This window comes from Sorex araneus, chromosome X (genome assembly GCF_027595985.1).
Source record: "Sorex araneus isolate mSorAra2 chromosome X, mSorAra2.pri, whole genome shotgun sequence".
Lineage (NCBI taxonomy): Eukaryota > Metazoa > Chordata > Mammalia > Eulipotyphla > Soricidae > Sorex > Sorex araneus.
The window spans coordinates 290,466,802-290,494,183 of record NC_073313.1 but is presented as its reverse complement, the minus strand read 5'-3'; the positions used below and the strand labels follow the sequence as shown (position 1 = coordinate 290,494,183).

Sequence of the window (27,382 nt, the reverse complement as noted above, 5' to 3'; positions counted from 1 at the left end):
ACCAAATAACAGATTATTTTGTTGATTTCCTCTCCCAACACCTATCCCACCCTGTGAGATCATACAGAAGCTCTCACACCACATGTGCACTCCATAGTCCCTCTAATAGACTTTTTTTGAAGAAATAAATAGATAAAATTTTGACTTTCATAGTTTTTGACTGCTCTGTTGTATTATTATTATTATTATTTGTAATGATATGCTGATTGAGGCCAGAGAAGGTTCTAGGGGTAAGACAGTTGCCAGAATTGTGGCCAACCCTGGTTCAAATCCTCAGCACCACATATGGTCCCCTGAACGTCACTAGGAGTGATCTCTAAGTGCACAGGCAGGAATAAGTGTGACACTGCTGAATGTGACGCAAAACTATTTGTATACTTATATTAACTGTGTCTGAATAAAGGAGAATTTCTTTTGTAACTAGAATTTTGTCCAAATAAGACCCAGAGATAGTGCAAAGACTGTGCTTCATGCCTTGCGTATGCAAGGACCCAAGTTGAATCCCTGACAGCACGTGAGTCCACAAGTTCCCCTGGGTGTTTCTGATGATCCCACCCCTGTGGGCCTGATTAACAGCATGGCTGGACTAAGTCTTGACCAGTTATCACAAGGAGTGAGCATTGCTTGGGAGACCCTTATTCCAAATAGTCTCTTTAGAGTATAGATGAGGGGGTGGTATTTCACAGCAGAGCCATTCTATTTAGCTTGTTTGTTTAAGAATCTTCCCTGGTGGTTTCTTGGAGGTTATTGTGGTGCTATAAACCACCTTGGCGAATGAGCTCGAGAGTTTCTGAGGACAGGCATCTTGTGGCTTTCCAACTCTTGGCATCTTCACACAGTCTTGGAGATGCTGAACTAGTTGATCATATTCTTCGTTGATGTTATCAACAACAGCATCTTCCCATGTTGCCCAATATTGCCAAAGAGCTCCAAGTTGGTGGTCATTCTGGGAGTTCTCTTCTTAAACTTAAATTTTGCAGACCTTTCTCCCAGCTCTGTGAAGTAGAATTTTGCACGAAGGAGACAGTGGTCCAATTCCATTTGGAATTTTGGGACAACAGCGACATTAGTCAGGCAAAACCTTCGAATGAATATGATGCGGTCCATTTAGTGCGGAACTGTCCACTGGGAGACTCCCATGTCCAACTTTTAGATTCATCCTTCTGGAATTGTAAGTTGCCATGGATGTTCTTGGTTGAGATGATGAACTCAGACAGTCTCTCACCCTATTCGTTCCATTCTAGGCCATGGGACCCAATGTGGAGTTCTTCAGGTGACCTTCTCGGTCCTATCCTGGCATTAAAATCACCAACAATGATCTTGTAGAAGGTGTGGTTTTCTTTATAGAACTTCTTCATTTCTTCTTCATCGTAGTTGGATGTTGGTGCGTAGATGACGGAGATAGAAACTGCTGGCAGTGAGCCACATCTATTCATGTGTAATCGTCCGATTTGTGTTGTTAGTTATTTGAATGAATCAATGCTCATGGCCAAGTTTGTGTTGACAAGGATACCAACGCCACCGATACCTCTGTTGTCGCATGCTCTGAGGAACAGTTCTTCTCCATTGTCAAAAATGGCATGGACAGACCGATGATGTCATACTTGATCTTCTGTGCTTGCACCATTAGGTCCTCAATGGATGCTTCCGATGCCAGCGTACATGTGTTGAATGTACAGTCATTTTAGTCTGTCTTCGTTTTGGCAGTCTAGTTCGTCCCTGAGATTTTTTATCACCCTCTCCCTGCTCATCCTTCTTAACGCTGCTATATTGAGGGCTCTTTTGGTGTCAGGCAAATGAAGCCCATTGTTGTTACTGTTTTTGGCATATTGAATACACCACGAGTAGCTTGCCAGGCTCTGCCATGTGGGCGGGGTACTTTCAGTAGCTTGCCGGGCTCTCAGAGAGGTATGGAGGCTTTTAGGGCAGCCTCTAGTTGCCCTTACAGGTGTTCCCATGGTTCACGCCATATTTGAACCTCATCAAATATGGTGTGGAAATTATGGAAAATGGGTATTAAGTGTTTTATACTGTGTCTGGAAACTGGCCTGGAACTGGGTAGTGCAGGTAGTGGAGGTCTGTCGGTGAGGTATTTTATCTGACTCCCGTAGGATGGGACTTCTGGGTTTGATCCCTGGAGTGCTAGAGATTGGAGGGGGCAGGCAGAGGATCTTGTTTCCAGGTCTTGTTGAGCCTGGAGTTTAAGGTTGCAAAGTTCTACTTTACCTGGTTCTGTGAGGCTTCACTCATGCATGAGCATTTGGCCCGAGTGTTCGGAAAGTGGCCTGGAGCGTGGCAGTGGCTGGGTAGTGATAATTCATGATATTAAACATAAATCAATATTTTTATTCTTTGGTAAATGAAATCAGGCTTTATAAATGTCCACTTGACCCTTTGGTTTTAATTTAACTTCTCCTTTCTCTGGGAATAGATTCTCATAATAGTGATATGAATTCATTATAGTAGATGAAATGAATATTCTCCAGAATGTCTAAAGTATTTCATTATTATTTGATGATTCATAGTGAATAAATTTTGAGTTTTATAGATAAAGAACACAAAGATATTTAGAAGTTTTCAAATTTAATCAATATATTGATCCAGGAATTATATATTTCATTCTATAATATTTTTATATTATTAGTTTGATATACTGGTAGATATTAGAAATATAGTAAATTATTTTACTTTAATTTTGCATCTCTTTTTTCTATTTTTTTCTTGAGTTACAATGACTTAATATTGTTATTATCATTATAATTCATCATTATCATCTTGCTGATCATCGGGTTTCTCAAGCAGTTTCAGTATCATCTCCATTCGTCCTAGCCCTGAGATTTTAGAAGCCTCTCTTTACTCATCCTTCCCAAGGATGCCACATTGGAAGTTCTTTCAGGGTCAGGGGAATGAGACCTTTGCATTGTTACTGGTTTTGCCATATGAATACACCATGAGGAGTTTGCTTGGCTCTTCCATGTGGGCAGGAAACTCTCAGTAGCTTGCCAGGTTCTCCCAAGGGGAGAAGTAGGCTATAAGATGTCTCTCCGCCACAATGCGGTCACGTGCACTTCCAGGAGCTCGGTATTAAGTCTCTGGATGTTGGCCGTGGGTGGGATTACATGACGCTGGGGGACAGTCCCTGGTTGTGACTGCCTAGCTACTGGAAAATGGGAAACCTGGGTGGAAGAGGCCCAGTCCTGATCTGAGAAGGCTTGGCGGTCTCATCCCCGGGTCCCACACACCTAGGTTCCTTTGCTGGTACTTTCATGCATGAGGCTTGTCCAAAAGTGTGGAAAGGGCCTTGAGTATGGTTGTGGCTAGGCTCTGGAGGTCTTCGGCCCTGGGAGCTCTCCTTGGGGCGGGGAGATGAGCTGAAGCCCACTAACTCTGAGGGGCCCCGGGGAAGATGGCCAGGTGCATGGGCAAGAGACTCTCTGACTTGTTCTCTTCCAGGAGCTTGGTTTTAAGCCTCTGGATGTTAGCCGTTGGTGGCATTACACGGCGCCGGGGGGCAGTCCCTGAGTGTGACTGCCTAGCTCCTGGGAAATGGGAAATCTGGGTGGAAGAGGCCCAGTCCCGATCCAAGCAGGCTTGGAAGTCTCAGCCCCGGATCCCACACACCTGGGTTCCTCTGCTGGTACCTTCATGCGTGAGGCTTGTCTGAATGTGTGGAGAGGGGCATTAAGCAGGGCTTCGACCCCGGGAGCTCTGCTCAGGGCGGGGAGGGAAGCTTAAGCCCACCAACTCTGAGGGGCTCCGGGGAAGACAGCCAGGTGCATGAGCAAGAGACTCTCTGCTTTTTGACTAAATATTGTAGTTGTTTCAAATATAAAACAAAATGATTCACAATTGTGAAATAAGCACCACTATAAGTCTAGCTAATAGTAATCTCCATACATGGAACAAATATATTTTCTTGGGATAACTTTAGATCTATTCTGTTGTGTACTTTCAAGTATGCATTATAATATTATAAATTATAAATGTTCATGTCTAAGAAAGTATTTTTTCCTGATTTGTTTCAGTCAAGGAGCTTCGATCTAATTCAGCACATTTCAAAGAAACATTAACTTATGGAATTCTTAGAAAATCCTCTCAATGTTGTAATAATGAAAAATTAAAGGGAAAATCTATGATTTTCAAAGAAATAATTATTTTTCTTATTACATTATGAGGTTAAAACAAAATCGTAGGTGAGCTGAAAAGCACTATGATGGACATTGTGAAAGCAATTTTTGTCAGTATGAAATAGTCGTAAACCTCAGTGCACACTAACCTGTCCACAGCAATCAGAGCTGGGGAGCACTTAGCTGGGGCGCCCTGCTGTCACCGAGCAACCAGAAATGGCAGCACGCTGTGACAGTCCTCTTGAAGAATGGCATGAGTCAGAGGCAGAAAACAATGTCAGATCTAGTATAAGGGCTGCAGGTGCTTCGTAATTTTATTTTGGTGATTCACACCCCTACCTACATACTTAGCGACAGCATAAAATCACTAAATTTTCCATTTTCAATGATAATTTCTCTTGCAAAGTAAATGCAACATTGATAGAATCTACCCTAAAAAAATTGTGATGTCAAAAATATGCCCAGCATATTTATATGCTGGCTTGTTGATCATTTCCCACGAAAGCTGAAGGTTGGGCTGATGTGGAAGATAAGCATCCCATTCAAATGCAGGAATGCTTAGTATAACATAACTATGAAAGCTACATATTAACCCAGCTTGAGATAGAGCGGGGAAAAAGGAAATGGAGCTTCTAGAAGTTAAAAATAAAGTCTCCGGGGCTGGGGAGATAGCTGAAAGGGCTGGAAGACAAGTGTGATGCAGACTCTGCTTCATTTCCTGGCACTGCGTCATTTCAAGGTACCACCAGATGGCGCTAGTAGCCCCAGTACTAATGAACCCCTCAAGCATTGCACAGAGTGGACTTGGTGTCCCCTGAACATTGCTTGGAAGTACCCCCACCATAAATAATAGCCCAGTAAAATGCAAAATTCAATCTCATGTTAAATGTGCTAATGTGAAGTGTATAGGTGAAGAAACATGAGTTAATTGGCAGACTATATGTAGAAACCAATCTATTTCTGTGTCTGTCTCTTTTTCTCTCTTCCTTTCTTCTTTCTCTCTCTCTCTCTTTCTTTCTTTCTTTCTTTCTTTCTTTCTTTCTTTCTTCTTCTTTCTTTCTTTCTTTCTTTCTTTCTTTCTTTCTTTCTTTCTTTCTTTCTTTCTTTCTTCTTTCTTTCTTTCTTCTTCTTTCTCTCCTTCTTCTCTTCTTTCTTCTTTCTTCTTTCTTTCCTTCTTCTTTCTTTCCTTCTTTCTTTCTTTCTTCTTCTTTCTTCTTTCTTTCTTTCTTTCTTTCTTTCTTTCTTTCTTTCTTTCTTTCTTTCTTTCTTTCTTTCTTTCTCTCTCTCTCTCTTTCTTTCTTTCTTTCTTTCTTTCTTTCTTTCTTTCTTTCTTTCTTTCTTTCTTTCTTTCTTTCTTTCTTTCTTTCTTTCTTTCTTTCTTTCTCTCCTTCTTTCTCTCTTCCTTCCTTTCTTTTTTTCTTCCTTTCTTCCTTTCTTTGCTTTAAGGTGCTCAGGATTTACTCCTGGCTCTGTGCTTAGAGATGGCTTTATGTGGGGCCTACGGAATCATACATGTTGCTGCAAGTTGAATCTAGGTTGGCTGCATGCAAGGTCAGCATCTTACTCACTGACCCTCTGCACTATCTCTCTAGTGTCTATATTTTCTATAAATTTTCCTGTATTTTTATGTAGGATGGATTGAGATAGATTGTATTTAAAGGATCCTCAATACAAACTGATTAAATTTAATAAAAATAGGCAATATTTGGAGAGATAGTCATGGAGAATTTTACAGAATTGAAGAAATATACACCAACCCAGAGTGAAGGAATATACCAAGTTCCCAAAAAGTATACATAAAATATAAATTTATCTTCAGATATATTGTATTGAATGCCATGGAGAAAATCTTAAAAGCTAACCATATGTGAAGATAGATGATCCACCAAGTTATGGCATTTATACTGTAGCAGTAATAGATAGAAACCAGAGCTAATGTGATAGCATGTACAATTTTTTAGAGAAAACCATTGTCATCCTAAAATTTTATGTACAGTTGTTGCTATCCTAAAATTTTACGTATAGTTAAACTATCATTCAAGAATGAGAACTAAATACAAATTCTTACAAGAGAATAAGATGTGAAAAAAATATTAAACCATTTACAGTAGTCAGAAGGAAGCTAAATCACCATAAAAGGACTCAAGAATGAAGAAACAGCAGTCTTAAAATGCAATAATTTTCTACACCATAATTTTCTATATTTTCTTTGTATGTTTTTGTTTTGGGGTCACACCAGGCAGTGCTCAGGAGTTGCTCCTGGCTCTGCACTTAAGAATTACTCCTGGTGGTTGTTAGGGGACCATTTGGGATGCGGGGGATTGAACCCAGATTGGTAGCATGCAAGGCAAGCTATTGCTCCAGCCCCAAGAAAATCTTACAATTTTTAAATATAAATAATCACTAAGGAAAAATCTGTTGTTTCAACATGTGCTATAGAGCTATAAGCACCCAACAGCATAGTATATTGAGGTAAAAATAGGAAGTACATAGATAATAAAACATTACCTAGAAGAATTTGTGATGTATTGTGGTAGTGTTTATGTTAACATAGTAATATTAAAAATATTAGAGACAATATGTTCACTATTAGGTGAAAAAATATAAAATGCATTGGAAAAATACTTTAGTGTATGAAAATCTTAAAAATGATACTTCTACTTCATTATTTTAAAGTATTATTGCTGATATGCATTAATAAAAGAACTTTGGCATAATTTAAAATATAGGAATGTTTATTAAATGTGACCTTTACTAAATGGAAACTATTCCTATAATTTTACAGGCGAATCTCTCCTCCCTCTCCTCTTCAGTGTCTGAGAATCAGCTGGTATGTACCCTTACTAAGGCATGGGTTGTAAAAATATACTGATCTCTCAAAGGATATCAAGGCAGGTTTATCTGAGTGAAAGTAAACAAATAATATGTTTACTATGTGCGGTTTCCTTTCCCTACTTCTCTAAAAACAGTTTTATGGTATTGTACTATAACTCTATGGTATTGTTCTGCAGTTTGAAAGCATTAAAAAACAAACACTATGGGGTCAGAAGCAAACAAGAAATTTAGAGAAGAGAGCGTAGTTTATCATGTGAAAAATCAGAAATAGGTTCAAGGAGAAGCCCACTTTTGATAATGTACATAGTCTAGACATGTGAAACTTGGAAAGGCTTTCATACAAGATTAGCACCTGAGTTATCTACATCAGTGATGAGCAATTAAAAGAATATGTGAGCCACAAATGCAGGGCACATATATACTTTATTTTTTTATGGTAGCAAAATTATACAGATAAAGAGAAACAGGTTACATTAATTTCAATAATGTATTTTATTTAATGGAAATAAACATCATTTCAAGATATTATTGGTAAAATTGAGATTAACATTAAATTACATTTCTATGACTGGAAAAATTCTCTGAAATCTATCATGTATTTCACATTTATAAAACATCCTAATTCATACTGTTTATACTTTAGGGGCTCACTTGGTGGAGAAACTGGTTATCATGCTGCATGGCACAGATTTAGATACTAGAATCTGTTGTTTAGAGATAAAAATGTTATTAATTAGGCTCATCATCATCATCATCATCATCATCATCATCATCATCATCATCATCCCGCTGATTGTCGAATTTCTCGAGTGGTCTCAGTAATCTCTCCATTCCACCTAGCCCAGAGATTTTAGAATCTTTACTTGTCCTTCCCAAGGATGCCGCATTGGAAACTCTTTCAGGGTCAGGGGAATGAGACCCAGCATTGTTACTGCTTTTGGCATGTGAATACACCATGGGGAGTTTTCGAGGCTCTCCCATGTGGGCAGGAAACTCTCAGTAGCTTGCCAGGGTCTCCCAGAGGGAAAAGAAGGCTATAAGATGTATCTCGGCCGCAAAGCAGCCCTGCATGCTTCCAGGAGTTTGGTTTTAAGTTTCTAGATGTTGGCTGTTGGTGGGATTACACAGTGCCAGGGGTAGTCCCTGGTTGTGACCGCCTAGCTACTGGAAAATGGAAAATATGGGTGGAAGAGGCCCAGTCCTGATCCGAGAAGGCTTGGCAGTCTCAGCCCTGGGTCCCACACACCTGGGTTCCTCTGCTGGTACTTTCATGCATGAGGCTTGTCCAAAAGTGTGGAGAGGGGCCTTGAACATGGCTGTGGCTAGGCTCTGGAGGTCTTCAGCCCCGGGAGCTCTGCTTGGGGTGGGGAGGGAAGCTGAAACCCACCAACTCTGAGGGACCCCAGGGAAGATAGCCAGGTGCATGGGCAAGAGACTCTGTCTCGCTCTCTTCTGGGAGCTTGGTTTTAAGTCTCTGGATGTTGGCCGTCGGTGGGATTACACAGCACCGAGGGCAGTCCTGGGTGTCACTGCCCAGCTCCTGGGAAATGGGAAATCTGGGTGGAAGAGGCCCAGTCCCAATCCGAGAAGGCTTGGCGGTCTCAGCCCTAGGTCCCACATACCTGAGTTCCGCTGCTGGTAACTTTATGTGTGAGGCTCGTCCGAACATATGGAGAGGGGCCTTGAGCATGGCTGTGGCAAGGCTCTGGAGGTCTTTGGCCACAGAGAGTCTCTTGCCCACATGTCTGACTGTCTTTCCTGGGGCGCCTCAGAGGGGGTGGGATTCAGCTTCCCTCCCCGCCCTGAGCAGAGCTCCTGCAGCTGAAGACCTCCAGAACCTTAGCAACAGCCATGCTCAAGGCCCCTCTCCACATGTTCAAATGAGCCTCACTCATGAAGTTATTAGCAGAGGAACCCAGGTGTGTGGGACCTAGGGCTGAGACCTCCAAGCTCCCGCAGCCAAGTTAATTAGGTTACTTTTAAAAAATAAAGGTCCCTTTAAAAATATTTCTTAGCTTTATCAGATTGAAATAATAAATAGTCACTTAGGTATTGCAAGTTAAAGATTCTCTTTATACATTATAAATGTCTTTAATTGTAGATTTCTGAACATTTGTCACCTTTAGTAAAAGTAGTGAAAATATCAAGCAAAGCTTTTGAAGCATTAAGGAAACAAACTCTGCCTGTGGTTTAGATATATACATAAACCCACTCTACACCAGTGATGTGCCTGGCGATCTGCTTCCTGTCCTTCATCTCCCATCCCTCTTCCCTCCTCAGTTTCTTTCCTTTCCTTCTCATTTCTGTAATTGAATCAAGGCTAACTTGGGTACTCACCTTCCTTCCCACTTTGGTACATTTCCCTGCATTCCCTTGTCCCGTTATTCTGTAAACCATTGAGCCAACACTAAGCGAAAGGCCTGAACTGGAGTAACCAAACTTAAAAGTATGCCTGGTAAGGAGGCAAGTGGGAGTGGGAGAGAAATTGGCACAGTGGTGGGGATTGGTGTTGGAACATTGTATACTTAAAACTCTGTTAGGAAAAATTTTGTAAATCTAGTTGCTTTAATGAAAAAAAAAACTAAATAACCACTACTTAATACTGATTTCCCCTTTTGTTAAGGGTTGTTTTGGTGCCCTATGTCAATAGCTATCCAATCATCTTGTTGTCAAAGTCATAGATCAGAAATATTTTGATTTATTTATACTAAAAAGTCACTATATGAAAGTATGGTCTTGCTTTGAAGACTGATTCAATAAAACTGGTTGATATTTTGATGTCTGTGTTTCTAGTGGAAGAGATGTGTCTGCATGATGACATATGTCCTTCTGCAAACAGGTTTAGATGAGTGTCAGGTACAAACGTCGTGCAGTTTAAGGATGCTGGGCTGGGAGCCTCAAAACCCTTCTTTCACTTTTGGCTTTGGCACTGACTCCTAGGCTGACAGTCACAGTTCTGGGTTCCTAGGGTTTGAATCCCCTAATTGAACAATAAAGGCGTTTTGTATCACACTTCAAGTCCTGCTAGCACTCTGAGGCTGTGATTACTAACACAGTGAAGTGAAGGAGTTGCCATAGAAACAAATACTCAAATAACAATGAAGCATCCCAGTTTTCCATTTCAGATGTGGAAATATTGCTATTGCTACTTTAATAGTTTGAGTAATGATATACTGATATTTTTTGGAGAATAAGTGTGAAAATCAGGGATGCTTTAACATTTGTATTTATAATTTCGCTCAACACACTATACAAAACAGAGATATAAGATGTAAATTGAATAATCATCTGCACTGTAGTCCCTGTTGTTTATGGATTTGCTCGAGTGGGCACCATTAATGTCTCCATTGTGAGACTTGTTACTATTTTTGGCATATCGAATACGCCACGGGGAGCTTACCAGGCTCTGCCGTGTGGGTGGGATACTCTTGGTAGCTTGTCGGGCTCTCCGAGAGGGACGGAGGAATCAAACCCAGGTCGGCCTCATGCCAGGCAAACGTCCTACCTGCTGTGCTATCGATCCAGTCCCCAAAGACAGTAGGTACATCTGAGAAATGACAAACATTTGTAAAGCAGACCGCAAGACGCTTTACTGGGGAGCCAGGGCAAGGGAACATTTTAAAAACAAAATAGTAAGAAGAATGTTGTCTGGGACCAGAGCTTGATGGTTTACTGGTTATTCTCAGATATAATCTCATTCACACATGCTTCGCTCCTCCCCCTGATATGGCAAACTCTTAAATAGAGTTCAGACATGATTAGGTGCTGAGAAATGGCTGTGAGAAATCAGACGCAGGAATAATCATCTAACACCTAAAGTATTTTTCCATGTCCAAACTTGTATAACTATCTTCTTGTTGTTGCTATTGTTGTTTTGAGGCCTTAGCTTGCAGTGCTCAGAGCATACTTCTGTACTCAGGAATCTCCTGGGAGAGCAGAGAGACATAAGCAGTTCTGGGGATTTAGCTGAGGTCAGCTGCAGGCAAAACAAGAGCCTTAAACCCCCTTCTACTTTTCTATCCCTTAATAAATACCTTTATACATGTGTATAGAGCATATATTATTTTTAAAATGTCTATTATATTTTCTTAGATTTACACCAATCACTATATAGTATTTTGCCACTTTTAAAATGCTTGGTATGGTGTTCTAGATCTTAGAAGTCAGCAGGTCATCTTGTCATCAAACTCCTGCCCCCAGCCATTCCCGTTTTCAGAGGGAGGGGGTGGGTTGAGTTTCCCTCCCTGCCCCAAGCAGAGCCCCAGCAGCCAAAAATCTCTGGAACCCAGCCACAGCCATGCTCAAGGCCACTCTCCATATGCTCGGACGAGCCTCACCCATGAAGGAATAGACAGAGGAATCCAGGTATGCGGGACCTGGGGCTGAGATCTCCAAGCCTGCTCGGATTGGTACTGGGCCTCCTCCATCCAGATCCCCAGTTTTCTAGTAGCTTGGCAGTCACACCCACAAACTGCCCCCAGCACCATGTAATCTCATCAACGGCCAAGATCCAGAGCTATAAAACAATGCTCCCAGAAGAGAGCGACACAGAATCTCTTTCCCCTGCACCAGGCTGTCTTCACTAGGGCACCTCAGAGGGGAGCAGGTTGAGTTTCCCTCCTCACCCTGAGCAGAGCCCCGGCAGCCAAAAATCTCCAGAACCCAGTCACAGCTATGCTAAAGGTACTTTCCACATGCTCAGATGAGCCTCACCCATGAAGGAACTGACAGAGGACCCAGTTCTGAGGTCTCCAAGCCTGCTCAAATTGGTACTGGGCCTCCTCCACCCAGATCCCCAGTTTTCCAGTACCTTGGCAGTTACACCCACAGACTTCATCCCCTCTCCTGCGCCATGTAATCTCATCAATGGCCAAGATCCAGAGGCTATGAAACAAAGTTCCTGAAAGAGAGTGATGCAGTTTTTCCTAGAGCGCACAGCCACATTGGCAGCCCTGCGACCTCTTTATTTTTATTTTTATTTTATTTTTCCCCACAAGGCAGAGCCTGGCAAGCGACTTGTTACATATTTGATATGTCAAAACAGTAACAACAATGTGCTCTTCATGTTCTTGGAGCAAGCAGACTCCATTGTGCTACATTAACACGCAGCAGGGACAAATGAAGATGTTACTGATGCCCGCTCAAGCAAATCGATGAACAACAGGATGACAGTGATACAGTGATACAGTGATACACCGATCACTATATAGTATTTTGCCACTTTTTAAATGCTTGGTATGGTGTTCTATATTATACAAGTCAGCAGGTCATCTTATCATCAAAATAAATGACAGTATTTTTATTTGTCAACTGAAATATAAGGGTTGGAGCCCTGGTATACTGGATAGGATGCTTACCTTGCCTGTGGCTGATCCGGCTTCTATCCCCAGCATTTCATATGTGCTCCAAGCACCACCAAGCACCACCAGTAGTGATCTCTGAGCACAGAGCCAGGAGTAAGCCCTAGCACATATCAGGTGTGGTCCCCAAACAAAACAAGTGAAAAATCATGAAAAACATTGCTTGATTCTGAACAAGATTGATTTCATAAAATTGCTTGGTTATACTGGCATTGGGCTAGAGAGATAGCACAGCAGGTAGGGTGTTTGCCTTGCACGCGGCCAACCCAGGTTGAGTTCCTCTGCCCGCCTCGGAGAGCCCAGCAAGCTACTGAGAGTACCTCACCTGCACAGCAGAGCCTAGCAAGCTACCCGTAGCGTATTTGGTATGTCCAAAACAGTAACAAAAAGTCTCACAATGGAGACATTACTGGTGCCTGCTTGACCAAATTGATTAGCAATGGGATGATAATAACAATGACAAAATTAATATTTTGGCTAAATCCTTTCAGTACCCTTTAAAGATAAATGTGTAATTATTTCACAAAATGAAATATATTAAGATGTCATTGTAGATATAAAAATAAGTTTTCTTTTGCCTAACAAAATAAATCTGTTTGTTATAGAGGGTAAAAATCCAGATATTGTTTCAAATAACTTTTTTAATAAACACTTTTTTATTAAAGCACCATGATTTACAAAGTTCTTCAGAACAGTATTTTTCAGTTTGGTTATTGTAGGTCTGAGTCTCATGGTGATAGTGTTCTTGGCTCAGTGGTTCACACACACACACACACACACATCACAAGATGCTGCAACACTACTGATGTTTTCGAGGACTACCCCTGTCCCTGCTACCTCCCATTTCCCTCTTACTTCCCCCCATTTATTCCCTTCTCTAACTTCTCTAACTTTCCCAGTTCTATAATCTAGGGCAAAAGATTTTTATGAACTTAATGGAGCGATAGCACAGTGGGTAGGGCATTTGTCTTGCATGCGGCTGACCCGGGTTTGATTCCTCCGTCCCTCTCGGAGAGCCCAGCAAGTTACCAAGAGTATCCTGCCCGCACGACAGAGCCTGGCAAGCTACATGTGGTGTATTCGATATGCCAAAAACAGTAACAACAAGTCTCACAATGGAGATATTACTGGTGCCTGCTCGAGCAAATCAATGAACAACGGGTTGACAGTGCAGTGGAGTGCTATAATCTAGGGCCAATGGTAATCTAGGTGTCTTCCCTTTGATACTTCGAATGCTCTTCTCCTGTTATTCAAAATGCCTTATATGAATGAGATCATCCAGTATTTGTCCTTCTTCTGGTTTACTTTGCTTCACTTAAGATATCCTCAAGTTGAGATACCCTCAAGTTCCATCCAAGCTGCTGCAAATTTCATAGTTTTATCTTTCCTTACAGTTGCATAGTATTCCTCTGTGTGTTTTTGCCACACCTTCATGATCCCCTCCTTTGTTGTTGCACACCTGGGTGGATTCCATATCCCAGCTATTACACTAAGTGTACCATGAATAATGGTGTGCATCCTTTGAATGTTTTTGTATCTTGGGGTAGATAACAAAAGTAAAATTATTGGGTTATATGACAGCTCTATTCTTATTTTTCTGAGAAGTCTCCATGTTATTTTTTATAAGGGTTAAGCCAATAACTCTCCCACCAGCAGTAGATGAGCCCATTTTTACCACATTCCTGACAACACAGATTGCTCTCAGATTTTACTCATATGTATGATTCTCACTGGTGTGAGATGATACCTCTCTGTCTTCATGATTTAGATTTCCCTGATAATGAGTGAAAATAAACAATTTTTATTTTGTCTATTGGCAATCCAGTTTTCTTTTTTAGAGCAGTGTTTGTTCATTTCCTCTCCCCATTTGATAGGGTTTTTTGATTTTTTTATGAGTGCTTTATGTATTTTGGATATTATATATCTTGTACTTTATATGTCTTGGATATTTATTTGATATATTGAGTGCAAATATTTTCTCTCACAGTCAGGTTTTTGTTTATTTTTTTTAGCTTCTGTTTCTTTTACCATGCAGAAACTTTTTAATATTATGTAAGTCCATGTGTTCATTTATTTATTCATTTTTGACTGCCTTTGCCAGTTTAATCGTATCATTGAAGTCACCTTTGAGTTCCAGTCTCAGTGTGTTCTGCTCTTTTTTGTTTTGTTTTGTTTTTGGGTCACACCCAGCGATACACAGGGGTTACTCCTGGCTCATGCACTCAGGAATTACTCCTGATGGTGCTCAGGGGACCATATGGGATACTGGGAATCAAACCCGGGTCGGCCGCTTACAAGGTAAATGCCCTACCCACTGTGCTATCGCTTCAGACCCTCTGCTTTTATTTTTTTCAGTATATTTTATGGATTATCATCTAACCTCAAGGTTTTTGATTCACTTTGAATTGACTTTTGTATAAGGTATGAGAAATGGATCCAACTTCTTTTTTCTTTTTTACATGTGATTATCCAATTTCTCCAACACCATTTGTTAAAGAATCTATCTTTAATGCCCTCAGATATCCAGCTACATTATTAAAAATTAGTTGACATTAGGTCTGAAGGATTTGTGTTTGAGTACTTGATTGATGCTAAACCATTGATCAGAGAGTCTATCCTTATACTAATACCATTCTGTTTTGATCATGTTAGCACAAAAGTGTATGTATACCTGAGCTCAAGGGTTCTTGAGGATTCTATAGAAGATTTGCACATGGATAGTGTGTCACTTAACATAATAAAAGGAGCAAAAGGAAAGGAAGGATCTTGGGAATCTTCAAAAGGCTTCTTAATTGCTGGGCTAAGTTATTTCAATATCAATAGAATCTATTTTAATAGGGGCTATTTTCTTTGAAGAAAAAAAAAACACACTGGACTCTGCAAAATGGGAAAGCATAGCTTTTTTTAGTGGCAGTTTGGGAAATGTTTTAAATTACATTTGGCTTTGGCTTTTGAAGTTTCATGCCATTGCAAAAGTGGTCATTGTTGCCTGAAATGGAATATTGAATCTAGAGAACAAAAGACAATTTGAAAATAGATTTTAAAAAATAAGCCATATGGCTATATCCAAGTAAAAGCAAAATGTAGATTATTGGAACTCTATAAAGAAGAGTGCTTAAACTGCAGATACTTTGTTCCCAGTTCTGAATGCCCCATGATGTGTCCTGCTCTGATGAAGCATGACTCATTTTTCTGAGGACCCTTGAGGTGTCTGTTCTTTGGAAAATGAAGCTCTGAATACTTTTATGTAGAACTGAGATCTTCAAGCTTGAAACAGTTTGTCCTTGACTGGTTCTTTGACTCAACTTAAATGCCAAGATTGCCTTCAACTATTGTGTATGCCTTCTTAAGTTTGAGTCATGCTATTGCCTTTCCTTTACTCATTGAATTATTATTTTTAAATTTATTTATTTTTTAATTAGTGAATCACCTTGAGGGTACAGTTACAGATTTATACATTTTCGTGCTCATGTTTCCCCTCATACAATATTCGAGAACCCATCCCTTCACCAGTGCCCATTCTCCACCACCAATAAGCTCAGCATCACTCCCCCCCAATCCCATCTTCCCCCACCCCACCCTCCCACTGTGGCAGGGTATTCCCTTTTGTTCTCTCTCTCTAATTAGGTGTTGTGGTTTGCAATGGGGCTGTTGAGTGGCCATTGTGTTCAGTCTCTAGTTTACATTCAGCACACATCTATTGTTTCTAAGAGTTTCTTAGTAGAAGCTTTAGGCTTCTCTAGATATAGTATCATATCATCTGCAAATAGTGAGAGTTTGATGTCTTCCTGTCCTATCTGGATGCCCTTAATCTCTTTTTCTTGTCTAACAGCTATCGAAAGTACTTCCAGTACTATATTCAAGAGAAGTGGTGGGAGTGGGCATCTTTGTCTTGTGCCTGATCTTAGAGGAAAGGCCCTTAGTTTTTCCCCATTGAAGATAATGCTTGCCATAGGCTTGTGGTAGATGGCTTCGACTATCGAGGAAAGTTACTCCAAAAACCATTTTGGTGAGGGTTTTCATAATGAACGGATATTGGATATTGTCAAATGCTTTCTCTGCATCTATTGATATGATCATATGTTTTTTATCTTTACTTTTGTTGATATGATGGATTATGTTGACTGATTTCCGAGTGTGATACCATCCTTGCATCCCTGGGATGAATCCCACTTGGTCATGGTGTATGATATTTTTGATGAGTTGTTGGATCCTATTTGCTAATATTTTGTTGAGGATCTTCACATTGGTGTTCATCAGGGATATTGGTCTATAATTTTCTTTCTTAATGGTGTCTTTGTTTGCTTTTGATATTCGGGAGATGTGTGCTTCATAGAAACTGTTTGGGAGAGTTCCTGTTTTTTCAATTTCCTGGAAAAGCTTGAGGGGAACTGGAAATAGGTTTTCTTTAAATATTTGGAAGAATTCGCCAGTGAATCCATCTGGACCTGGGCTTTTGTTTTTGGGGAGATTTTTGATTACAGTTTCAATTTCCTTAATATTAATGAATCTATTCAGGTATTCCAAGTCTTCTTTGTTCAGTCTTGGGATTATAGGAATCAAGGAATTAATCCATTTCTTTTAGGTTCTCTTGTTTCATGGCATACAGGCTTTAGAAGTAGTCTCTGACGATCTTTTGAATTTCGTTGGTTTCTGTTGTGATGTCCCCCTTTTCATTCCTGATTCGGTTTATTAGGGTCTCTCTCTCTCTTTGTGAGTTTTGCTAGTGGTTTGTCAATCTTGTTTATTTTCTCAAAGAACCAGCTCCTGGTTTCATTGACCTTTCAGATTGTTTTCTGGGTTTCCATGTCATTAATTTCTGCTCTAATTTTTATTATTTCTTTCCTTCAGACTGGTTTGGGTTCCTTTTCCTGGTCCTTTTCTAAGGCCTTGAGCTGTGAAGTCAACCTATGTATATAGGCCCTTTCTTCCTTCCTAAGGAATGCTTGCAGAGCTATAAATTTTCTCCTTAACACAGCTTTAGTTGCGTCCCATAGGTTTTGGTAGCTTGTGTCTTCTCATTTGTTTCGAGGTATCTCTTGATTTCTTCCTTGATTTCCTTCCTGACCCACTCATTGTTTAACACAGAGCTATTTAATTTCCAGGTGTTTGTTTTGATTCTTTGCGTCTGTGTGTGATTAGCTTCTATCTTCAGCGCATCGTGGTCTGAGAAGATAGTTGATACAATTTCTATTTTTCTGATTTTATTGAGGTATGTTTTGTGGCCCAGTACATGGTCTATTTTGGAAAATGTTCCGTGTGCACTGGAAAAGAATATGTATTCTTTCTTCTTGGGGTGTAAAGCCCTGTATAGGTCTATTAGGCCTCTCTCTTCTATTTCTTCCTTCAGAGTCCGTGTTCCCTTGCTGAGTTTTGTTCTTGTCAATCTATCCAGAGGTGATAGGGCAGTGTTGAAGTCTCTGACTACCATTGTGCTGTTAGCGATGTCCTCCTTAAAGTCTGTTAGGAGTTGTTTTAAGTATTTAGCCGGTCTTTCATTAGGTGCATATGTGTTTAAGAGTGTGATTTCTTCCCGTTGTATATATCCCTTGACAAATAGGAAGTGACCGTCGTTGTCCCTCCTAATCTTTTCAACCTGAAATCTGTGTTGCTGGATACTAGTATTTCCACCCCAGCTTTTTTGAGGGAGTTGTTTGCTTGCAGGATTGTTTTCCACCCTTTGACTTTGAGTCTGTGTTTGCTCTGACTGTTCAGGTGTGTTTCTTGCAGGCAGCAGAATGTTGGGTTTAGTTTCTGAATCCATTTTGCCACTCTATGTCTCTTAATTGGTGCATTTAGGCCATTGACATTGAGAGAGATTGTCATGGGGTTTTGTGTCATCTTTCTATGAGGTTTGTTGTTCTTGTGGGGTTCTTCCTTGACTTACAATAGCCCCTTTAGTCCTTCTTTTAAGTTTGGTGTTGAGTCTATGAAGTTCCTGAGCTGTTGTTTATCTGAGAAATAGTGTATGGTTCCTTCGAGTTTGAGTTTGAGTTTAGTCGGATAAATTATTCTTGGTGAGGTGTTCATTTCATTGGTTTTTTTCACTATGTCCCACCATTGTCTTCGGGCTTGGAGGGTTTCCTCTGACAGGTCTGCTGTAAATCTGAGGGGTGCTCCTTTGTATGTGATTTCCTTCTTTGACCTTGCTGCTTGCAGAATTGTGTGTCTATCCACCGCATCCGTCATTCTGACTATGATATGCCTTGGAGTCTTTTTATTCAGGTCTCTTTTTGCTGGTACTCTTCGGACTCCTTGGATCTGGATGCCTGACTTCTCCAGCTCTGGGAATTTCTTAGCAATGATGTCTTTCACTGTGTTTATGTTCATTTGGATTACTTCCCTGTGCTTCTGGTACTCCAATGATTCTTATGTTTTTCCTCTTGAAGTCATTCCCAAGGACTCTGATTCGCTCTATAGCCATTTTGAGGTCTTTGCCATTATTTGTTGTTGTCTATAAGCTTTCTGCAGCTCATCTTCAAGCTCACTGATTCTGTCTTCGGCTGCAGTCATTCTACTGCTGAGGGCACCTACTGAGATTTTTAATTCATCTACCGAATCCTTTATTTGTGTGACTTCTGTTAGTAGCTTTGTGACATCTGTTCGTAGCTTTGAAATTTCTGATATCATTTCTTCCTGCATTTTCTTGGTTGACCTTTCCAAAGCATCATTCATATCCTCCCTTAATTTATTGGATGTCTATTCCATGGTTGCTTTGATTATATTGACTCTCTTCAAGATTTCTTCTCTGAATTCTTTTTCTGAGAGGTCCTGTATGTGGGTAGACCCTGTGGAGATTTCTGGAATCTTTCCTTCATCTTCTCTTCCTGGAGGGGATTTTTGCTGTTTCTTCATATTGTTATGGAATTCTAGAGTTGTAGCCTTTTAGTTGTCTATCCCTATTCCCTCTTTCTGCAGGGAGATTCTGTTTGCGCTGTTGATGACGGTGGCTTTGTTCCAATATCAGAATACTTCCTTACTCTCAGTCGCTCCTCTTGGTTTATGTGGGGCTTCTAGTGATGACTGAAGGCTATGCTCTCTTTACGAGGAGTTTGTGCAGATTCTATTGTTCACTGACAGCTTTTGTGAAGCTCAAGTCAGCTGAAGGCCTATTTGGCAAAAAAAATGATTTAGATGGCCAGGGTGATTTTCGAAGATATAGGTTATAGAGTGTATAATGAAGAAAAATTATAACTGCGGCCGCTCTGGCAAGTGGCCACGCCCTTTTGAGGCCATGCCCCCTAAATACAGGCCACGCCCCCAGTAATCTCTTGGGGCACAGGGCGGGGTAGGCGGGGTCCTCCTTGTGAGTACCTGATTGGGAGTTCGGCTGTTACAGAGGAGCAGAAAGGCGTGTCCATGCAGCCCAGGGAGTTGGGGGTTTCCAGGGGAGCCCCCGCTGTCTGCAACCAGTGGGAGAGTGTCCCTCGCGTCGGTACTTATTGAATTATTTCAGTTCAACTACTATGAGCCATGTGTACACTACAAAATGTTTATTGAGCCTTGGAATGTGGTTTTTAATAATTCAAGCCATATATATATATGCATACTTATTTTTATGTAATTATCATGGTAACTATGAAACATTTTAAAACCTCCCATCAGTTAGGCATTTTCTTAGATTAGATATTTAGTAGCAACACTACATTACAAATGCATATTGTAGTGCATTTTTTCTTTATAATTCCTATTCTGGCTTTTTTTTTTTTTTTTTACTGTCTTACTAGACAGTAAGGTTGGGGTGGTTTGCAGAGGATACCAGTGTTGCCCAGGGCTTACTTCTGGCCCTGCACTCAGGGATCACTTCTGTCAGACTCAGGGAACCGTGTTGGGTGCCCAGGATAGAACTCAGGTCTGCCGCATACAAGGCAAGTGGCTTACCCTCTCACTATCTCTCCAGCCTGTAGTTCCCTTATTATTATGACAAAAAACTGGGGTGCAGATTTTAGCAATGCTATATCAGTAGTGCCAAGACTAATTGGTAATAGAGGAATCAGTTTTCCCACTCAATGTAGAAAGCTTTACTCTGCACTATAATATTATGAAGTTTGAAATACTTATTTGAGGATAATAAAAATGACAGTATTTGCTCTAAGCAGAAATTAGTGTTTGTTTAAAAAAGAATTAGTTAATAAATATTTACTAATTGAAAAAGTGAATCAGCTAGATAGATAAATTTCTTTTTTTTTTTTTTTTTTTTTTTTTGCTTTTTGGGTCACACCTGGCGATGCACAGGGGTTACTCCTGGCTCTGCACTCAGGAATTACCTCTGGCGGTGCTCAGGGGACCATATGGGATGCTGGGATTCGAACCCGGGTTGGCCGCGTGCAAGGCAAACGCCCTACCCGCTGTGCTATCACTCCAGCCCCGATAAATTTCTTTTGCCAACAATTTGTTAGAATTTTTTTGAGTATTTATGAGCTTGTTGTTGCAGAAACTTATAAAAACATTAAATAACACTGCAGAATGAAGAAAAGGCTGAAGAAAATGGGTAAAAAAATCTTTTTTTGGCATTTTGCATGTATTAACTCAGTAGAATTCTTAGTATTTAAGTATTCTTCATATGTTCTATTTGGTTGTTTTAGTTCCTTGAATAGATACAAATAAACCGTGAATATGGGACCCAGTCCTTTGCTTCTGTTATTTCATCACACCTCCTCAGAGCCACAGTTGTAGTCAAAAGCAATTAAAAACATGCATCCTCTAGTAAAAGTCACTAATTTAAGTAAACTGTTTCTCTAAGAAGCCATTACTTTAAAATCAGCAATGGTGTCTGTACATCGGTATTAGTAATCTATTTCAGTGTTCATAGCAGCCAGGGGTTGTACCAACTTGTCATAAAATTATGCTTACAAATTCCAAAGGGCAGAAACAATGTTTATTTTTAGTGTCTATAGTGGTAATGTTGAAATATAAATGTATATTTGATGAAATACAAACGTAGATGATTAGCAGGCTTAGACTTGTACTCTACAGACCATGACCTGGCTCGCACTCACTCTCCCTGGCCCAAGGACTATAGACACTATTTCTTGAACTAGGCCTCCCTCACAACCAAGATAGAATCGAACATAATCTCAATTCTATCCCACTTTCGAATTTTCCAAGAAAGATGACACCATTTGGAATCAAGAATTTCATGGCAAGCCAGATAATACAGGAGTGAAGGCACTTGCCTTCTACCACTTACAACTTGGATTAAGATTCCCAGATGTTACATATGGTCCTCTGAGCCAGGCCAGGAATTTGTCCTGAACACAGAGCCAAATGTAAGCCCTGAGTACTGTCAGGTGTTACCTACTTGACACTTCCCTCACCCAAACAAAACAAAACAAAAGCAGATTTTCATTTGTCACTGCCACAAGCAAATGGAGAAGAGATGTTTAAAATCTTATCAGTAGGTAAAGAAGAGATCTCTACCCATGAGTTCAGATAAATTCAGATAGTAACTTCTGACTTCTCTTATCTCTAAAGGTGATTCACCCCACCCTACTCTCTTTTTTCTGGTTTTCTCTTAGTGAAAAGATCCATGTGGATGTTCTATCCTGTGAACTTTTCTCTTCCTGTGTTACACAGTAATGAAAAAGTCAGTATAGGAAACATAAGTAGGAACCCTAAACTGACAATCAGCACCACTTGAAGTGCATTATTGTCAATGCGCAGGGCTTTTCACTATTACATTTTTTTAGCACCTACTAGATTATAGACACAGATCCAAGTGCTGATTATATGAGTAATCAAAATGATTTTTTGGTTTACACCAGAGTTTCATTATAGTGGAGATATCAATATAGTAACACAAAAACTGATGTTAAATAGTAAATGGGAAAAATACTATTAGATAAATAGGGATTGCTGTTTTATCTGTTCAAATGAAACATCAGAGGACCTCTCTCTGATGAGGTGGCATTTTTAAAACAGCTTGAAAGGGAGAATCTTAGAGAATGAAACAAACATTTCAGACAAAGCAAGAAACAAAAGAGCGAAGTTCCATGGGACTGGGCAGGTTGTAATGGGTAAGTTGTCTTGTGAGTAGCCAACAGTGGTTTGATCTTCAGCACTACAATGGTCTTAAGCCTGGCCAGGGGAATCTCAGTGCAGGCCCAGGAGTAAGCTCTGAGCATTTTCCTTTGTTCTCCCCCAGCCCCCTACTCAAAAAGTAAAAAGTTGCAGAAATATGAATGAACTAAATGTGAGTGAGAGTGAGGAGTTGAGAGGGGCAGGGAGAGGTAAGATTTGAAGGCGAGTGGCTGGTTGGTAACAGGGAAGATGAGGTCACACAGCTGCATACAGGCTCACCTCCTCTCACCTCACAGGACACCAAAGCTTTCCACTGCTACAGACAGTCTTGAAAATGTTTTGAAGTGAGGTGAGGCGCTCCAGATCCTTGAGAGGAGCCCCATGACATGATTTATACTGTGATAGTCCTATTATTTAAATAGTAGAGTAAATTAGCTTTTGGAGAAAAAAAGTTTTGTCTTCCTCATTTCTATGGATTCCAAAGTTCTTCAGAATCGTTAGAACTTTAGACTGAGGCTAGACCTAAACTGGCATAACCCAGCGAACATCTGATGGCAGTGAGTTTTAAAGATTCAAAACAGCATTTGTTTTTCTGTTGCATACTCAAAAAAAGAACCATGTTATGTACATGCCAAGTGTGAAGCACACACTGTAACCTCTATACTATCATAAAACCACTCTCGCCATCTATTATGACTTTTCTAACTTGATTAATTTCCATTATTTCTCCTTGGACACAAAGAACAACTTACATTTGCCAGAATTAGTGAACAAAAATTTACTTGAAATCTGAAAATATTGGATAGCTATGAGGCTGGAAGCAGTGTAGATCAGAAATCAATAATGGGTTACCCTTTTAAATGTCTCTTTCTGGCAGCAGAAGTTAAAGATTAAGTAAATGTCACTAGATGGTAGAGCAAGGTAGAGCAAGGTAGAACTATCTTTAGGAGGGGAGCACTGTATTTTGATGTGTTGAGTTTTAATTGAGGGTTTTCAATTGGGTATTTTTTTTTGGACTGGGGGGTGTCCAATCTGGTGATGCTCAGTGGTTACTCCTGGCTCTACACTCAAGAATTACCCCTGGCAGTGCTGAATTTGGGTCAATCACACACAAGACAGTACCCTACTCAGTATAATATCACTCCTGCCCCAAGTGCCTTGACCCCGTGATGTGCAGGGGTTAGTCCTGGCTCTGCACTCAGGAATTACCCCTCACAGTGCTTGGGGGACCATATGGGATGCTGGGAATCGAACCCAGGTCAACCGTGTGCAAAGCAAATGCCCTAACTGCTGTGCTATCACTCTAGCCCCAAACTTTCAAGTTTTCAATGTGCATATGAATCATTTTGGAAATTGGTAATGTGTAAGTTCTCATTCAATGGGTGGGATCTGATGCCTAGTACTTCTAACAGGTTTTCAAGTAATACTACTGACTTACAGACCTCATTGTGAATAACAAGGTATGAGCAGTCATCTTAGTTGGATGTGGTCATTAGTGTACTTGTGTGTTGTAATGTAGATTACACAACTATTTGGTACTGAAAAACAAGGTATTGGGAAGAACAGAGGGAAGTTACTAATATTCCAAGAGTTTCTGCCAGTGGTAGCTCCAATTACTTTACATATGCTTTTTTTTTCTGTTTTGACTTTTGGACCATACCCAGTGGTGCTCAGGGTTTACTCCTGGCTCTGTAATCAGGGATAACTTCTGGAAGGGGTTAGACAACCATATTGGATACTGGGGTTGAACCCAGATCAGCACTGTGCAAGGCAAGTACCCTATCTGGTATACTATTAGTCCTGTCTACTTTCGTCATATATGCTTTCTTATAGATACTGTGATTTTCTTAATTTGAGTCATTTACTTAAATATGCACATGCAAGTTTTATGCAGTACCTCTTTAAGCTACAATTTCCAGAAGGGCAGGCAGGTAAATAGAAAATGTACCATAACTAATTATTATTGAAGGACACAATCATTGGTTAGCATTACGATAATATTGGCAGAAGGTTTGGACAGATTGAGCGACCTTTTCAAGGTCATGCTGTCTATTATCAATATTGCAAACACTACAGTCTATGTACTTCATGCTCCCTTAACACCACTATCATGCTTCCCCTGGGGTGTAATTGTAATGAATTTTAGATATCAATATACATTTGAATATCTTGTCCATGCAAACTATAGAATTTTAGGAAGAAGGAGTAGTGGCTATGTGTGGTATATGTGTATAGATGAAGCAAAGACATATAGGTGCTAATATTTGGAAAAAATCTCAGGTTTCATTGTGGTTCAGGAATGCTCCTTTGGTGAGAACATTTAAATCACATTAAAAATAAGTTGTATTTAATGAGATTAATGAAAAGGAAAGTAAAATCACACAGAATGAGGTAAAGATTGCCAAAATCAATGACATGTCAATTGGCATTGGAAAAAAAAAAGATCAGTGAATATAAAGAGATTAAAAAAAAACTTTAAAAATTTGAAGACTTTGTATTTTGGGTCAAAAAAGTTATTGAAAAGTGGATGTTTAAAAATTATTTGAAGTTTTTATGAGAGTCAGAGTAAAGCAAGCAGGTAATACGCTTGCTTTACACATGACTGACTGCTTCAATTCTTGGCACCCTCTATGGTTCCCCTGCCTTTCTGAGAATAGTCCCCGAACATAGAGCCTGGAGCAAGCTCTGAGCACTGCTGGGTGTGGCTCAAAACAATAAGTTAAAAAATATATATATGCTTCTTGTTTTTCTCCTCTCAAGTAAGCATTGAACTAATTAAGATCATAAACTTAATGACTAGACTAGACCCGGAATTAAAGCTTAACATCATTTATTATCTTCATAATGTTGGTATATGACCTGTTCTTATTAAGCTTTTCACAGAGTTGCTGGTAAGGAATTGATGAGCTAGTCTCTATAAAATACCTGGCCCCATGTAAGTTAGATAAAATATCAATGAGTATAAGAGAAAAGTAGCATCATCAGCTTCAAAAAATGCCAATAGTTCTGGGGCCTGAGCGGGGTAGACTTTTGCCTTTCATTTGGCCAATCCGAGTTTTGATCCCATATGGTCCCTGAACATCGCCAGGAGTAGTTCCTGAGTGCAGAGTGAGAAGTATCCCCTGGGCATCGCAAGGTGTGATCCAAAACACAAAACAAAATACTAAGGGCTTTGAAACTGTTTTTATGGTATGTAGAATGGCATGGGCAAACAGAGATTTCCCTGAGTGTGGTTTATCAGTGTTCATCATGGTTTATCATGGTTCATGATTAGTCTGTGTGGTTCCGAACTGGAGAAACTTGGCTTTGGTTTCCAGATGAGAGACAACTGGGTGTGGAACAGATGGTTAAAGGTTATAGGATAAGAAATGTGAAAAATGTCAAATTAAACTGTCTAATTTTATTTGCCTGGAGCTATATGTCACATCTAGATATATTGACTGTTGGGTTAAGGTGCAGAAGCAAGAGCAGGACATAGGAGAGAAGTGATAAATATAAGAATCAGAGAAACTATCATAAAACATGTAAGAAATAATATCAAAACTTACTAAATAAACTAGAATGAAAAAGTATCAGAGATTTCAGGGAGTCCCAGCCTTAGAAATAATTGTCAAATAGAAAATCATCAAATGCTGGAAGTTCATAGAAATTAAGAAGTGCAATACTGGTGGAGAAACAAATAGAAAACATTAGGAATTGATTCTGTTATTGAAGATATTTGATATCCAACCACCTAGGAGTTCTCCCCACCCCACCCAAGAGAGTGTTCAGAGTGAGATTCTAGGCCATATGATCTGTTGCCTCTTCCTGAGAGCAATATAGTGATTGAGTAGTCAATTCTCTCTGGCAGGGGGGGTGTATTAGCATAGATGTGTCCCTGATGAACTGTCCTCTCTTTAGGCAGAATTCAGTTTCATGTTGGGTTTGTAACCTGGTGAGGCCAAATTATTAGAATTATTGATTTCCTTCTCCACAATGAAGCAGGGGAGGAGAAAGTGTAGCATTTGGAAAAGAAAGAAGGAGACATGGAAAGGAGAAAGAAAAGTAGGAAGAGAAGTTTGGGCAGTGTAGGATCATGACCAGATACTCAGCACCTTCTTGATTGCCAGTGCCAAGAGGAGCCAGCGACTGCCCAGTTTCATTCTTGTGCAGACTTTCCTACTCGCTCTCGGTTCTCAGGTGTATAAGCTACTGTGTGATTTCACACAGTATTGGTTTTTACTTGTACAATTTTCCCTTCTTGAGAGAAAGACTTTCTTAAGTGGGAAATATTTCTCTGTCTTAGGGGAGACAGAGACATTTCTCAATCTATATGTCCCCATATATATATATATACACATACATGTACATATATGTATATACATGATGTTATATATACATATATGTATATATATGTATATATATGATGACTGGGAAAATATATTGAAAATGAGCTATTTCAGTACAGCATTTATTCAAGATTCAAAATATATTAGGTGGTTTATAGAGCAGAGAGATAGATGTCCTCCCTTAAGGCCTAGCTTGTGACAATCGACATTGACTGAACAGAACTAATTGACTATTTTCTGAAAGGAAATGGAGTTAAGAAGAATGGTTACGCTAAAATGCTTAAACAGAAAATGTGTCACAATTTTTTGTTGAATTTCTGTTTGGAATGGCTTTTTTAAGCTTATCAATCATTTTCTGACATTTTTTCAGCATTATAAGACTTTTGTACTTGTGAAGCATTAGTTTGAAATTGTCCCAAACTAGATTGTTCTCTCCTAGGCCTCTTTTACCCAGTCCTCCCCTCCCCTCCCCTCTCCTCCCCTCCCCTCTCCTCCCCTCCCCTCCCCTCCCCTCTCCTCCCCTCTCCTCCCCTCCCCTCTCCTCCCCTCCCCTCCCCTCCCCTCCCTTCCCCTGCCCTCCCCTCCCCTCCCCTCCCCTCCCCTCCCCTCCTCTCCCCTCCTCTCCCCTCCCCTCCCCTCCCCTCCCCTCCCCTCCTCTCCCCTCCCGTCCTCTCCTCTCCTCTCCTCTCCTCTCCTCTCCTCTCCTCTCCTC

General features: G+C 40.2%; 1 protein-coding gene across 1 annotated transcript in view; it reads left to right on the top strand.

Annotated features, from left to right (window-relative positions):
• MLIP (muscular LMNA interacting protein) overlaps nucleotides 1-27,382 on the top strand; it is a 178,608-nt gene that overhangs the window by 75,835 nt on the left and 75,391 nt on the right. Inside the window, exon 10 of the mRNA XM_055123001.1 lies at nucleotides 6,913-6,957. Coding sequence (XP_054978976.1) covers nucleotides 6,913-6,957 — 45 coding nt within the window. The remainder of the gene's footprint in view (nucleotides 1-6,912; nucleotides 6,958-27,382) is intronic.